General features: G+C 36.0%; 1 protein-coding gene across 3 annotated transcripts; it reads right to left on the reverse strand.

The window, feature by feature from the left end:
• Positions 1–1,075: 1,075 nt before the first annotated feature.
• Positions 1,076–6,982, reverse strand: LOC108364544 (putative inorganic phosphate cotransporter). 3 transcript variants are annotated; one of them, XM_017618264.1, is made up of 6 exons: positions 6,919–6,982; positions 6,621–6,692; positions 5,866–6,002; positions 2,928–4,001; positions 1,452–2,858; positions 1,076–1,390 (listed from the first exon to the last, which is right to left on the reverse strand). In XM_017618264.1, exons 2-5 carry the CDS (start codon positions 6,631–6,633, stop codon positions 2,634–2,636), a joined length of 1,449 nt encoding a protein of 482 aa, XP_017473753.1. In that variant the 5' UTR covers positions 6,634–6,692; positions 6,919–6,982; the 3' UTR covers positions 1,076–1,390; positions 1,452–2,633. The 3 variants fall into 3 exon arrangements, with proteins under 3 accessions (XP_017473753.1, XP_017473754.1, XP_017473755.1); XM_017618265.1 differs by lacking the exons at positions 6,621–6,692; positions 6,919–6,982 and adding an exon at positions 6,787–6,900; XM_017618266.1 differs by lacking the exons at positions 6,621–6,692; positions 6,919–6,982 and adding an exon at positions 6,101–6,157.
• Between the last annotated feature and the right edge of the window lie 8,858 nt (positions 6,983–15,840).

Genomic DNA, 15,840 nt, shown 5'->3' on the forward strand with positions numbered 1-15,840 from the left:
TCTGAACAATCAGTTGTATCGGAGCTATATGTTACAGTGGTCCGATTCTTCGGGTTCCGATAAATGATTAATACATTATAAAAATACACCCACCTACCAAATTTGATCCGGATATCTCGAAAACTGAGAGACTAGATTGCATATAAACAGACGGACAGACGGACATGGCTAAATCGACTCAGCTCGAAATTCTGATCATTTAAGTATACATTTTAATGGGACTATTTCTTCTTATTCTGCTACTTACAAACATCGGACCAAAGATATAATACATTTCATGCTCATGAAAGGTATCATAAAAAAAAATAAAAATAAATAAAAATGAAATTAAAAAAGCTTGTAAAATCGCAAAAATATCAAAAAATCTAATAATCACACTTTTTCTCATAAAAAACTTATTGTCCCATATCTGTCCAAAATGGAACCAGTTCAGAAGTTACCACTTCTTAAGACATCGTCATCTTAAAAGAGAAAGTTGAAAGCATTGATTTGGGATAGATGAAGAACCAGTACCGTCCCTTTTCAAGCTAGTTCGGCGCTAGTTCTGAACCAGTTTTATTTGCTACAGGGATATTTCATGTCCCTTAAAAATTCGAGGCACGGGGCGATTCAACCCGCTCTGATCCTTTGCTATCTTATAGTGCCCGTTGTATACTTTTAGGGATGAAGTCACTTTAATCGAGAAGATCCATTCAATCGCTGTTAATTGTTATATGTATCAATGTTACGCAATGTGCACTACGAGTGTGTCTCTTTTATTTCTAAACTATAACTGATGGAATGCTTTTAAGTATCAATTCGGCATTTAACAGTGATTTCGCATTTTGGTGATTTCCATCAATTGTAATTTACAAATAAAAATGACTGATGCTTTGGCTTGATGCGATGCTGGCTACCGCCTACGCTTTCAATAAAAATAACCCCAACAATAAGAATAAGAAGAATTAAATAAGTATGCAAAAAGGCAAGCTTTTATCTTTTTCCCAATAATTTTAATTTTATTGATTTTTTTCTAGTTCTCAATTCCGATTCGGCTAATATTCTTTTTTCGATAGGTAGGTATATTTTATTTTATTTTTTTCAAATTCTTTTATTATTAGAACTAAGTGATTATAAATAAAATTTGTGCATTTTATATCAATGATAAAAAATAAATTATTGCAGCTTAGAAAAATTTAACAAATACACAACTTATTCTAATATAACAAGCTAAAATTAAGTGTGCATTTAATCTAAAACAAACTGCATAAACTGGACGTACATAAAATTTGACGATGCTTATAACTTGTTGCAAACTATCGACCCCTAACCGTCAAAAAGACGTAAGCAACATTTTTTACGAAATTTTATTTTTGCTGCAGAAACACTCTTAGAGCAGCTAGATGCATGCCTGCATCAAAAAGAAAATTTTATACGTATTTCTGGGGGTTAGGGTTCGATATTGTCAATACAAAAGGGCTCAAAGCACTGGACTTTAGGGACTGTTCGATTATATAAACTTGACCACCCTATCCTTGGTAACACTGTGTAGCTTCACGTAAGCGCGATAAGGGGTCCTGCAAAAAGCCACCTCGCGTGCTCCATTCACGTGGCAATTTACTCGAAGGGCATTTAGAAAGCTCAGCACCGCTTATGATATTCGTCACTGACAAAAGTTTTAGTTTTCTTGATACAAGTGTTTCAACTGCGATGTTTGCGCAACTACATAATATGTATTGCATAAGCTGAAAAATAATAAGAAAACCATACTTTTCAAATAGCAAAAAAAACAAAGTTAAAGTTGTTATTTTTTAAGCGAATAGCTGAATCAAGAATAATCAACAGCAATTGCAAACAATGTGATGTAAGGCATTTCGATTATTGCAATCAGTAGTTGCAATTAGTGAAAATATAAACAATATTATCAGTTCTAGGTAAATATTACGGTACTCATTCGCTCAACACTTTCGTCAACATGCGCCACTTGTTCAACGAATTTCACCGAATAAATTCAAATTATTAAATTCATTACAAAACAAATACTGTGTACAATTTAATTTAAAAAAAATGTCTTATGCATTATTTAGTTTTAATTACATTAAAATATGTTCTTGTTTTGTTTTTTGTTGCTTATCTACATATTTTTTCATTAAAAATATAATATCGAAATTTTGTCTAGATATTTGGAAGCTCGTCTGGGTCTTATTTAACGTACATGCATAAACATTTAATAAGTTTACTAATTGTGCTTAACTGGCCATCTGGAACCACCATCTTACATTCGTGACTGATTTACATAGTTATTTACATATTCACTTCTTACATATGTACAAGCGTGCAGGGCAGCCATTTTTAACTGGTTTTGTCCCCTACTCGCACTTTTTACTATAAAATACTTAATGTATGTATATTTTACTTATAAGGAAAAATATATATAAATTACATTATCGCAGAACGCCTGCAACGCATACAGTTGCAACATCTATCTAACTATCACAACATGTCGCGTTACACGCACAACAGGAATCATTCAAAAGAGCCTTAATACATAAGCCTACAAATTATCAACTAGGAGGTCTTCTGTGTGCTTACTGAACTACTACAACTACTTATAGAGTACACGGAACCAACAATGTCCGCCGTTGAGCGTTGGCCTATTGCTTGCCGTTTTCCTTGATTACTACTGGCTTTTTTGCATCGCCATTCAGCAGCAGCGCAGGCGTTTCAGCATCCACCACATTCAAGCGTTTCGCTAGCGCATCTTCGGGCGAGTTCCAACTTTGCACCTCGGTTTTGCCAAATATGACAAAAAGCAAATTGCCTACAAAGTAGAAGCCTGCCGCAATGAAGAACACAGTGCGCCAGTCTGCCGCATTTGTCTGGAAGTGGAAAAATATATTTTTAATACATTGCGCACATTCAAGCAAAACCTTTACCCACAAACTTACCACATCGGTGACAACCAAACCCACGGCTAGCGGTGCCAGCGCGCTCATCACATTCGCTGAGCCGTTGGTGATGCCCATCAGCGTGCCCGCATAATTTGGTGATAGATCGATGTGATTCACCTGGAAGCCCAGATATGTGGCAGCACTGATACCGACGGTGAGCGTGAGCAGCACAACAGCGAGCATGGCATGCTCCTGCGTGACATAGCCCAATGCGATGAGTGAGATCATTGGTATCCAGTGACCGATTGAGTTGAAGAATTTGCGATTGAATGAGAGCGATACGTTCTCTCGACGCGCCAACACCTTGGACAGGTAGATGAAGAAGAAGCTCAGCAAACACATGACGGCATAGGGTAACGACGATAGCAACGCACTATTTTTCATATCCACACCCAGTATATTCTTCATGTAGTTGGGAATTTGTGTTAGCAACGTCCAGAAGCCCCACATGTGCGTGCAGTGTACAATGATGAGCGATAGGAATGGCGGTGAGGTGAAGATCTTCACCCATGGCGTAGGCGCAACTGTGCGCGGCGTCGAATCAACTTGACCCAACGAGTTTTCTATGTATTTACGCTCCTCTAGTGAGATCGTTTTATGTTCCGCCGGCGTGCTGGCTGAGAAGAAGAACCAACAAATGCCCCAAACGATGCCCAAACCGCCAGAGATGTAGAAAATGCCAGGCCAGCCGAGTGAGGATTCAGCAATTACACCGCTTATGGCCAAGACGACTACCGTGCCGAATTGCGAACCCGAATAACAGAAGGTGCTGAGCGCGCCACGTTCATCAACAGGCGCCCATTTGGCCAACATAGCGTGTGTCGCCGGATGCACCGAACCTTGCAGCAGTCCTTGTACGACGCGCAGTGCGAAAAGTAATTGCCAACCGCCAATTTTAACAGCCAATGGAGTGAGTAGCGTTAATGCAGAACAGAGCGTGATGCCGATGAGCAGAAGTGTTTTGGCGCCGTATTTTTGTGCTATATGTCCACCGGGTATTTGTGTAATGATGTAGCCCCAGAAAAAGCTGCTAAGCACATATGATTTGGTGCCCTCATCCCAGTCGTAGACCTGGAAAAGAAATTTAAGGTTAGAGATCGTTTTTGAGAAGGTAAGAAGAACGTAAATAAATACTAGAAGTGTAGAAAAATGTGACATTTGTAGTCAGCGGAGGATTCATATGAAGACAAGTATCGGCAATATATTTTCATGATGGGTAACCATTTCAAAATTGTAGCAGTGAAGCTTACTATAGCAAGAAAGTTTACTCAACCATTAGGACTTTTTCTGCGCTAGATTTTTCAGGGCTAGAAAAAGTTGGACTAATGGATCATTGTTATACCGGGGACCTCCTAATTTTCTAAATAGATCTGAGATTACAAAATTATTTTGCATATCTAAATAATATTGATTTCCATGTACTTACACACAGGAGGCAGTGTTTACCTACCCTATGACCTTTCGACGTGTTGTTATCTAAAATAGAAAGCATCAGTTCTGATAGGTGGTCTACCGATCAACAGAAACTGCTCTAAAAAGAACCTCTCCCTCTTGGATTGTTTCTTGCTGCTTGTCATGTTTCGACGGGGTTGGACCAGAGAAAGAGAGAGATGGATATTAGCTGAGTAGGCTTGAGTGGGCATGTGAAGAAATTGCTGTTGTCCACATTCTGAACACTCATTTGGTATGTCGGTTTCAGCTTCGATAGGTATTAGCTCAGACGGTTACAGGGCTAGGGTATTTTTCAGTTCGGGTCCTTTCGTGCACCTTTTTTGGAACCGCGATCCAAATGCTTATATTCATAAGTATAAAAGATTTGGAACCACTTGCCAATCATGGTGATTGACTCTCCTCAAGGGTCCCTTTCAAGCTTATTGAAACTTAATTTTGATATCATTTTGTCTGTGAATTTCCTGACGGAATCGTCAAGGAATGGTTTTCAAATCACTTGTTGCCCTTGAAGGTTTCCAATCCAATTGAAATGTAGATAGCATCGTACTTACCCAAAATCGATTTGATTGAGATACACATTTTTTGGCGAATCTCCTTTGACTTTTTAAGAGACTATGTTTACGTATTTTATGTCTGCTTATGTAAGATGTGGTTTCTGGAAAATATGAAGCATATATATGCTTCGATGTGTAGCATATTCGCTAAACAACTTTTAAATAGCTTGCATGAGTCAATCAATATTCTAGGAAAAAAAAGAGTTGGAGTGAGCAACTAAAAGGCATTTGGGGAACGGTGATAATTAAAGGCATGGCAGGAGAATATGTAGGTAGCCACTTCTAGCTAGAAACTTCGTAAGGGATTGGACTTATATTTCCGAAATTACTTGTTGGTGTGTTGGTGAAGGCGGCCGCCGTAGCTCAGTGGTAATGCGTGCATACTACCACTAGGAAGGACTCAGAATAGAACGCGGTCCGACTATTATCAACGTTTTTTTCTAATAGCAGTCGCCCTTCGGCAGACAATGGGGTTTCCTTGAGTGCATTTCTGCCATGCAAAAGCTTCTCACAAAATACCATCAGCCATCTGTAGGCGGCGATAAGCTATAGGTCTATCCATTTCTTTGATCACTTCAAGAAAAACTGGAGAAGAAGGTTTGCCAAACAATGTGTAGTTGTTGATGTGGGTTGATTCTTCCCACAGGGTGAGAATATAGGAAATTTGGGAATGAATTTTGGCCACACCTTGTCAAGTTTGCTTTGGAGTCAAAACGCTTTCGTCATTGTGCCAGTATCTCCAGGATTTCGGNCTGAGAATATAGAAAATTTGGGAATGAATTTTGGCCACACCTCGTCAAGTTTGGAGTCAAAACGCTTTCGTCATTGTGCCAGTATCTCCAGGATTTCGGCACAACAAACTTGACAATGAACGATGAAAATTCATTCTCAAATACGTACAAATCAATTTCAATGCAATTCTCACTCACCTTAAGATCGCTATTCGTTGAATTTCGGTCTGTCATCGCAACAATACCCACGCTAAGGTTGACGCGTAACGCATAGCAAATTGATAGGCAACAAAAACACAAGAAGCATTGCACATGTCTCGTCCCGATAGCCGGAGCTGTAAATAGAATGAAAAACCCCAAAAGAATAAGTATTTAGTTAGCGTATAAATATGAGTTATCGTATGAGTATGTATGTAAATACAATATTGTATACAATTAACTATCTGCTCTGTAAATAAATAAGCAAATGCTTATCAATAAATGTATATGAAAATGTAGTATAGCCTGTACACAATAGCGTATTTAAGGGCAGAAAATCGTTGAATTTGTGTCCGCGAACTCAGGCTGAGCGTAGTGAATGAGCAGCACTGCACGGCGTCAACTCNCATGTATGTAAATACAATATTGTATACAAATGCTTATCAATAAATGTATATGAAAATGTAGTATAGCCTGTACACAATAGCGTATTTAAGGGCAGAAAATCGTTGAATTTGTGTCCACGAACTCAGGCTGAGCGTAGTGAATGAGCAGCACTGCACGGCGTCAACTCATGATGAAAGCAAGGTTCTAGAAGGTTGTAGATAAGCTACAAGTGAAGGTTTCGCGCAGAAGATTAAGTGAACGTATTGTTAGATTTTCGAAACAATGGTAAAGATAATATCCTTTTCCCACTACACTTTCAAGCGAATTGCTCTTACGCTAGCCGAGTCTGTGTAGATTGTTTTCCTTACTTTTTAATTGCATCTCAGCGCAGTATTAGTGGGAGTCCAATGCACTGCACGTAATTTGTAATTTGTAATTGAANAAAAAAATGGTAAAGATAATATCCTTTTTCCACTGCACTTTCAAGCGAGTTGCTCTTACGCTAGCCGAGTCTGTGTAGATTGTTTTCCTTACTTTTTAATTGCATCTCAGCGCAGTATTAGTGGGAGTCCAATGCACTGCACGTAATTTGTAATTTGTAATTGAATTGATTTAATTTAATTTTTATTGCCGAAATATGATCGCGTTGCGTGCACAAAANTTTGATTTAATTTAATTTAATTTTTATTGCCGAAATATGATCGCGTTGCGTGCACAAAATGAGACTGACTAGATGCGAAGTGTGGTCCAGTGTTTAAAGGAAAGTTTTCACTTTCATCTAGCTCATATATTAATATGTACATATGTACATATGCATGCATCAATGAATATAAGATATGCGAGTATTCACATCTTTACATACATAAGTATGTATATACACTTGTAGATAAGAGTGTTTATTTGTAAATATATTTGAAGTCATCTATATGCATACATACATACATATGTAAGTGCGTGCATTTGCTCAGTATCTCTTACTCTAAATGACACTTAACAGTACGTGCATGTACAGAGCATTTGTATGCATGTGCAGTTGTACATATGTACAGCCATCACTCAAGCCTACTCCGTTGGTGATCGCTTCCTTTAGCTAGGTATAAACATACATATTTGTCATAGATAAACGTTTATGAGTACCGAAAATCAGCGTTTAAGATGGACAGCCTGTCTTAATGGCACGCAGCAAGTCGTCTAGTAAGTCAGTTAGGTTGGTAAGGCATGACGTTGTGTAAATTCATACCTACGTACGTTGATTGCATTGTTTAGACTAGAGCGTACAAAATCTTTTTTAGCCGAGTTAGAATCAAACCAAAACCTCTGACTCACAGAGCTACTGTTTTTTTTTATTTATGTGATGACGATATCACTATGCAGAGAAGAAAGTTTAATTAGATTAAAAACTCAGNACCATTGATATGAATGCCCAAACATCTTCGCAGCCATGTTAGAAATATTCAAAAATCATACATACATACGCATGTAAATTAGGGTGATCCAAAAATGCATGTGAAAAAGTTAAGTCGGAAATTTTATGCTCTCACCCCTAGGATTGTTCTATACCGAAAATAAGTTCACCCCTATTTTTTTATATTTTGAAATCAAAAAGGAATTAGAGGTCACTCTCAGCGCTCAAAGTTTGCCATGTATTTTATATAAACAACTTTTCGTAGAAATGGTGTAGAATTAGTGAAAATCAATATTACTCGATCGGAAAACCCTGTTTCTCTTCAAGAGATTCCCAGCAAAAATACCCAATTATTTACTTACTCACTTTTTTATAGTAACTGTATTTTATAGGTCCGCCAAAAACCACAGAAAATGCATTGAGGGGACCAATAAAAAATATTTTGAAATCATATGATAATTTTTTTTCTTAATAAATTCAGCTGCTCAAAACGCAATAAATAATTGTGAAAGTTTTAGTAGTATTATAATAGAAAAGAAAAAATAGTAGGTACAATTGCGTTATTTTTTAAATATTGTTAAGTCTCACGTTAATTATATATTTTTATTCAGATATACATTTTTTGCTGTCATAGGATTTGTATCAAAAATTTGCTAATGAACCTGTTGAAATGAAAAACTCTACTGTCTTGCTGTTATCTCACATCAGACATTTTTTAGGCATTTAATTTCTATAATCACACTTGCACGCCATTCGTTCCAACTGAATTCCTTTTCTCTTGACGTCATCCGTATAGCCGACCTTTCAACTCGCATATTTTGTTTAGATTCATGTCATAGTTGTTTAAAGTTATGTTAGCGTTATAGCTGTCAAACCTGACAGAAAAATTTAGTATAACCACTGAAATAGATTAACAAACTTGTGGACGGAAAGATGCAGTTGGTACATATTTGAAACTTCTCTGAGATACATATATAAATACTTGTATAGCATATATGAACTTGATAAGATTTTTATCAGAAACCGATATATGTAAATATAAGACTTATGTGACAGTAGCTGGATATTTTGTATGTATAAATATATGTATATAACAAAGTGATGTACTTTTATTAATAGTCTTGAAAAGGAATAAGTACACTGTTACACATTACCACCACCATTTTAAGAAAATTTGGTAAAGTTTTGTAAATTAATAAAAAAAAATTATTTTCTTTAAAAATATAGTTCAAACTGCTACAAAAACTATGAAAATTAAAGTTTCAAACTTCGTGCAAAACTAAAAAAAATATCAAATTTTCATCAAAATTTTGAACTTTTTAATAAAAAATTTAGGAAAATTTCACGTACGCCGTTTAAAAGCCCATTTAATTATGGTATAATAAAGTGCAAGTTAGAAGCGGCACAAAGTTCTTGGGGATTTTTGAAATTTTTTTTTCCGGATCTGTTCTAATTTTTTCAATGAAACAAATGTTTCTATATGGGAAATATGTGCAACATCCTATGGAAAATAATTTCAAACTCAAACTGTGTCAGAAAATTTAGAAACCAAGGACTGTGTGCAACAGCTATGATTGAAACTAAATGTCGTCCTCGTAGCTGTTCCCACACTGAGGGGAAAAAATATTAAAATCAAATAGAAACGTAATTGATCTTACTATAAACGTCAACGAAAGTACTGTATATTGGTAAATATTCAATTCAATTACGCGCATATTAAAATGACCGCGTTCGTACTGAAAAAGCATCCGTGAAGTGAATAATCAAGACAAAAACTAAAAAAAAAAATGTTATTTGCATGTTGCCTGCAGTGGAATTCGAACCCAGATATCTCCGGATATCCACAACTTGTGGCAAGCATCTTTGCGCACTCAGCTACACCCAGATATATAAATTTGCTTACAAATGTTTAATATCCATCAACACCTCAGCACGCGATTTGTACGGATAAACATGTATCTGCATGCTTGGGGTGCGTATGTACACTTACATATACATACTCAGATGTGAACAGTCAAATACGTGCGTAATAAATTTTTTATGAATTTATTATTTTTAAATACGAACATTTTTAAACGATAATCAAATATAAAGTATTCATTTTTACTATGCATTATTTCCCTCAGTGCAAGAACGTTCCCTAAGAGAACAAAATGCGCGCAATACTTTCGGGAACATTCCTATGAGAACAAAATGGGAACAAACGTTTAAGAAACATTCTCTCGAAAAACAATTTGGGAACTAGAGTCTCAGCTGCTTTCTGACACAGAACGAATTGGGAATAAATCCTCTCTGATTTATTCGCGAAGAAAGTAACCGATAATAAAATTTCGCTTATAGCGTTCCATTTGTTTGAAATGTTTGAAAATTAAAATTTATCAAAAAATAACTGAAAAATATAAAGTAAACGAAAGACTTAAGACACGAACTTTTCTTGCCCAGAAAATGAAAAATTGTTCAATGTACAGTTCACCCTAGTAATGCACGATCTGAAAGTTGAAATGATCTAGCTTTCATTTATCATGGTTCTCACTGAAACGATTTTTTATCAAAATACGTAGATGCCCCTCTCACTTGTAATGTAAAGTTCTTAAATCTTGTGGTCTTATGTGATCCGCCTTGAAAAGGTTCTCGATACTTTCGTTCTTATTTTGTTCTCATTGGAAACGTTCCAAAAGTTTTTTTCTCATTATATTCTTCTTCAGAACGTTCTCGAGAGTTTTGTTTACACGTTGTTCGTTTTGAGAATGTTTACGAGAGTTTTGTTCCCATTTGGGTCTTTTGTGGTGATGTTTTGGACATCATATTTTGTTCTCGTGTAGAACTAAACCAAAACTGGAACGCGTTCACTAGAAACCATGATAAGAACATAGTAAGGTAGAATCGCTCCTTCCTTTCTTCGGGCATCATTTTTTACTATATTTTTTATTTATCAAAAAAGCTTTCTAAATTAAAGCTATATCTAAATTGAAGATACATTCTATTGTACAACTATTTCTGCCTTGAAAAAGCTTTTCAGAAAACCTTTTGCCACTCGGAGGCGGCGAAAAACTCTAGGTCCGTCCATTTGAATTTTAACTTAAGGGCGTACACCACAACTTGGAGTAGAAGCTCGGCCAGACACTATGCAATAGTTTAAGCGACAAAATATTATTATTATTATTTAAACAGCTTAGCTCCTGATAAGTCTTCTAACCGATCAATTAACAACGCAGAATACAAGTATTGTGCTTATGTATAATTAAAAATCATTAATGGTAATTCAAAATGCTTTAAAAAAATCGACGTATTTTAATAATTTGTAATAAAACGAGGAAAGCGCCAATTCGATTTAAGTTGCGCTTTTGTATTTATAAAAGCTTCCAAAACTGGTTTCGCCTTAAAAAATGCAAAGTTTTTAACGTACACACCCTCTAACAGCGCCAACCTTGCACGCCAACGCCTTTTTTCATTTACATATCGCACACCGTCTTCAAAAGAGTCACAACTCAAAATTTGGCATTTTTGAGATTATGCGCCAAAAATGTACATAGAGTTTTTATTTACCTTTCAGCAGAAGCTGGAGCAAATTTTTGTTATAATTTGTTAAAAAAAAACCTAAGGTAAAGTCGCACTTGTCCATATAACTATCATGTGCTAAGAAATAGTTTTTCGCATTCTCTGACAAACGTATTATTTTGAGTTGTGACTATTTTGAAGACGGTGTGCGATATGTAAATCGGAGTTTCTTTAGAATACCAAAGATGAGAAAATCCAGTTAAATCTGCAGTTTATTTACTACATTTGGGGTGTTTCCACGCAACTTAACGACACGTTTTTTTGTAATTATTTTCAATCGAATTTTTTATTGAATTATTTATGGGATTACGCCAACACAGCTACGTTTTCTTAAACTCATCGAAGTAACACTTCAATTAAAATTGCAATGGAATTTTTTATGAATGCAACGCATTGCATGCGTAAGTAATTTTAAATTTTCAATGTAATTAACAACAAGAAAAAGGAAAAATTAAGCATAACATCAGTTTAAATTGCTTTAATCTGCAATACATTCCAATGCAAAATGCACATTTTCGTTTATAATTAGTTATTCTACTGCTCTCATTGCTGGATGTTTGTTGCTGTTGCACTTGTGCATTCTGCCACTAACTACCACTTATTCTGCGTCAGCAACTATTTTAGAGCGCTTTTTTTATATGTAATATAAGATGTACATATGTTTGTAACGGCATAACCATTCGAAGATATGAACAAGGCTTGAACGTGTAATGGCGTTTGGTTATTTTTAGAAACACGCTGTAAGCCAGCAAAAGCACAATTCTACACTTGGCATTTAGTCAACCACAAGGGAATCCTCTAGTTTTGCTTTTGTATTTTTTTTTTAAGCTGGTTGTGCACTGGTTCATTGGCGCTGGTTGTGCACTGGTTCATTGGCACTGGTAAGTCCATTTGGATTTGTACGTATTTGTCTGAAGAAAAAAATATATATACAGTATGTGTAACTATTTGGACATAGCGACCCAAAAATGTCATAAAAAACCCAGTAGATGTTGTTTATTATGCCAGCTAAGGGCTATTTTCACAGTAGACTGTTAGTTGTCTATAGATTTTCAAAACAGAAATTGATAGTTCAATGCCGAATGTGATTTTAAGCTTTACTGTGAAAATTGCCTTAAGTATTTAGTTTTATTATTGTTTTATTATACAACTCCCCCCATTAACTTGATTTACAGAGCAACTGTCTGGCAACTGTCTTTCAACTCACCACAGTCCTTCGACAGACAAAAGTCAACTCAGGCAACTATCTTGAAAACACTTTTCTGTCTTTCGAATAACGAATTGAAAGTTTTGCTAGCCAGGCGGTTTTAGAGTTATTCCGTTTGCCTTTTAGCTGGGCCGGATTAAGAATGTGGTGGCGCAGGCCGTTATACATGTGGGGCCCCTTTGTGAGTTAATAAATACATACAATTAATTGGAAATAATAAAAATTTCCATTTTTTTGTTCCGTCGCGGCCCCGCCGGCCCTGCCCTTAATTCGGCGCTGCCTTCAAGCAATAACTTTTCTAAAAATAGAAACATTTTAACACTGGAACAGTTCAGTTTACATAATATGAACTATGTATTTCTTAAAAATTCAATCAAAAAATATATATATGTTTCTTTTTAAAACAATAAAATCTAAAAATCAATAGAATATTAAATTAAAAAAAAGAAAAGGAGAAAAATGAGCTTACTGAAAGTTGAAGCTACAAATATAAAATTAAATACGCTGTCTGACCTCAGCAATATGTTGGCAGAAGATGTAGGCCACTACATTAACAATATAACTCTTTATGACATCTTGTAGATCCATTAATTGAAGTTAGTATTTAAAACGTATAGATTTTTTGTAGGAAGCAAGCTTCTACATGCAACACAATTCTAAAATTGAAACTATTCATTCTGATTTTATTGTAAAAACTTCCAAACACAAACAATAATAAATGGCCATCGGATATAACATAAAACAATGCACGAATAGTAAGTGGCAACCCTGACAGCAACCACTAGAGGTTAGCTGTTTTAATCAGCTAATTATAGACACTACAGTTCACTGAGTGTATTAATCTACATTAGGGTGTCTCAGCAAACAAAATTGCGGATTTTGCACCGGAATTATAAATTTTAAAACGTTCAACAATATATTTCGGAAAAATATTAAGATTTACTTAAAAAAAAATACTTTCAAAAATCACATTATTTCCATTCCGATGATCAAACTTTTAAGCTTAAGCTCTTCTTTAATGTAAAGTTATTTTTGGGAGAAAATTTTATTGGAAATATTTTCAAATCGGTCTAGCTAACGTACATATGTATGTATATCTTAATATATTTGCAAAATATTTAGGCATTAGTGTTAGAATATGAGAAATTTTATACTTCCGATGGAAAAACAGTAGGTACCTATTCGATTTTGTATGGAGAGTGGTGCACCCTAATATATATACATATGCACATATGTACATGCGTGTATACGAATGGCTATATATATGTATGAGCGTGTGTGCTAATGCAGTTGCATTTTAAATTAATTCCTTGTGGGAATTTCCCTTTTCGTTTGGAATTTTCTTCGTTCGAGCTTAATTGAGGGTTCAAGTTGTTGGACCTGTTTCCTTTTACGTAGTCACATCAGCACAATAATTGTTTTTTTTTTTCTGTAGGCCTTCGCACCAACTCCTCATGACTCAGTGAGTAATGTTGACGTCGTTGAAGTTTATCTGCTTCTTCTGCATTAAACGCATTAATTTCCCAGCTATTTATTTGCTTACTAGCAACCGGCTGCTTGCCAAGCGCCTATTTAGCACATATGTATGTATGTACATTAGCGTGGTCCAAAAATGCATGTGAGAGAGTAAAGTGGGAATTTTTATGCTCTCATCCCTTAGGATTGTTTTATATCGAAAAAATATTACCCTATTTTTTATCAAAAAATATTTAGAGGTCGCTCAAAGTTTTCCCATGTATTTTATATGGGACTTTTCGTAGAAGTGGTATAAAATTCTTGAAAATCAATATTTTTCGATCGGAAAACTCTGTCTCTTTTCGGGAGACTTCCAGTAAGAATACTGAATTGTTTATTTAGCCATTTTTAATACTGACGACAGATTTTTTATTTATCCGCCATCGTATTTTCTGGGGGTTTTGGCGGACATATAAATAAATGGTACATGTGAAAAAATGGTTAAATGGTTTTTCGATCGAAAAATATTGATTTTCAAGAATTCCATACCATTTCGACGAAAAGTTGTTTTTTTTCATGTAAAATACATGGAAAACTTTGAGCGCTCTAAATATTTTTGTTATTTAAAAATAAAAACTAGGGGCATATTTTGTCGATATAGAACAGTTCTAGGGGCTGCGAGCATTAAAATTCCAACTTTACTTATTTTGGACCACCCTAATGTACATATCTATGAACACACTTGCTGCATACACGCTAATCTAGGTTGCTGTTATAAGCCGTGCTATGCCTACATACAAATAAAATTGTATTAGCAACGTGATTGCCAAGTCTCGTGCGATTTAGTTGTCGTCGCCAACACCGCTGGGGAATATTTTGCTGTTGCCGTTGGCGTTGTCATCGTTGGCGCTGCAGCTATTTGGCCACTTGCAATGCGTGTATTTTTAGCCATGTGCCACTCACGCGAAGCATGTATGTACTTATGTTTATTATCTGCATTATCGGTGTGGGTTTTGCTGTTTATTTTTATTATTTGTTTCGTCTGTTTTTGTATCGGATCGGCTTTATGCACACGAATGCGCAATTTACTAGATACATCAACGTTCTCTAGCGATCAGCATGTGATCGTTTCACGTACTATTATAAAAAACTAAAATCTTGTACATAATTACTTCTTGACGCTCTCGCTCTCATTCTTCACTTACATTACCTCTTGCGATAAGGGGACGGAAGACAGTGATTGGAAAGGGGCCACAGGTGAAGTTGTAGAAGAATGTGGCAAAACTTGACATAGGGGTCGCTAGAGTAGTCTTTTGTAGGGGACTCTTGATCAACATTAAAACTAGGCTCACACCTCACTTTACTGTTTTCTAGCTGAGAGGTGGTTATCATTGAAAAAGCAATAAATTGATTCGCTTACGTCGACAGGGAAGGTAAATATGTACCTACTCTGTTAGTTAAGCGACAATCAGGGCTTTGGCCTCGTCCATGGCCGATCTAAGCTTGTCTTTCCTAGTCAGAACTATATGGAAACTGCAAGGCGGGTAGGAAGGACAGAGTCTGAATAGTCGGTTTCACTGAAAAAAAGTTTAGATACAAAATGTGGATGAAAATCAGGGCCTGTACTACAGCATGTTCGTCTTGGCCGAGGAGCTGGGGCTCATCTGGTTTATATAAGGAGACCCCCCCTCCAATTGTATTTGCAAACGTCTGAAACTGAAATGGTTCTATTTTCACTGCTGGAGGGTACAGCTCCTATTTAAATATTAATTTGTTTGCTGACGCTTCAATTATAAGTAATTTATAACAACAATAACAGCATGACAAACATGCCTTACTCAACCAGTTGCTCGTTGCGACGATAGTCGTCATCACTGATGCCCATGCGGAGTGGTTTTGGAGACGTATGTAACTCGCTTGAATCGCTCGCTAGTGTCGCCACTACCGCTACTAGCGCCCAACT

The sequence above is a fragment of the Rhagoletis zephyria genome, unplaced genomic scaffold, assembly GCF_001687245.7.
Source record: "Rhagoletis zephyria isolate East Lansing unplaced genomic scaffold, Rhagoletis_zephyria_1.1 Rzeph_scaffold_01588, whole genome shotgun sequence".
Classification (NCBI taxonomy): Eukaryota; Metazoa; Arthropoda; class Insecta; order Diptera; family Tephritidae; genus Rhagoletis; species Rhagoletis zephyria.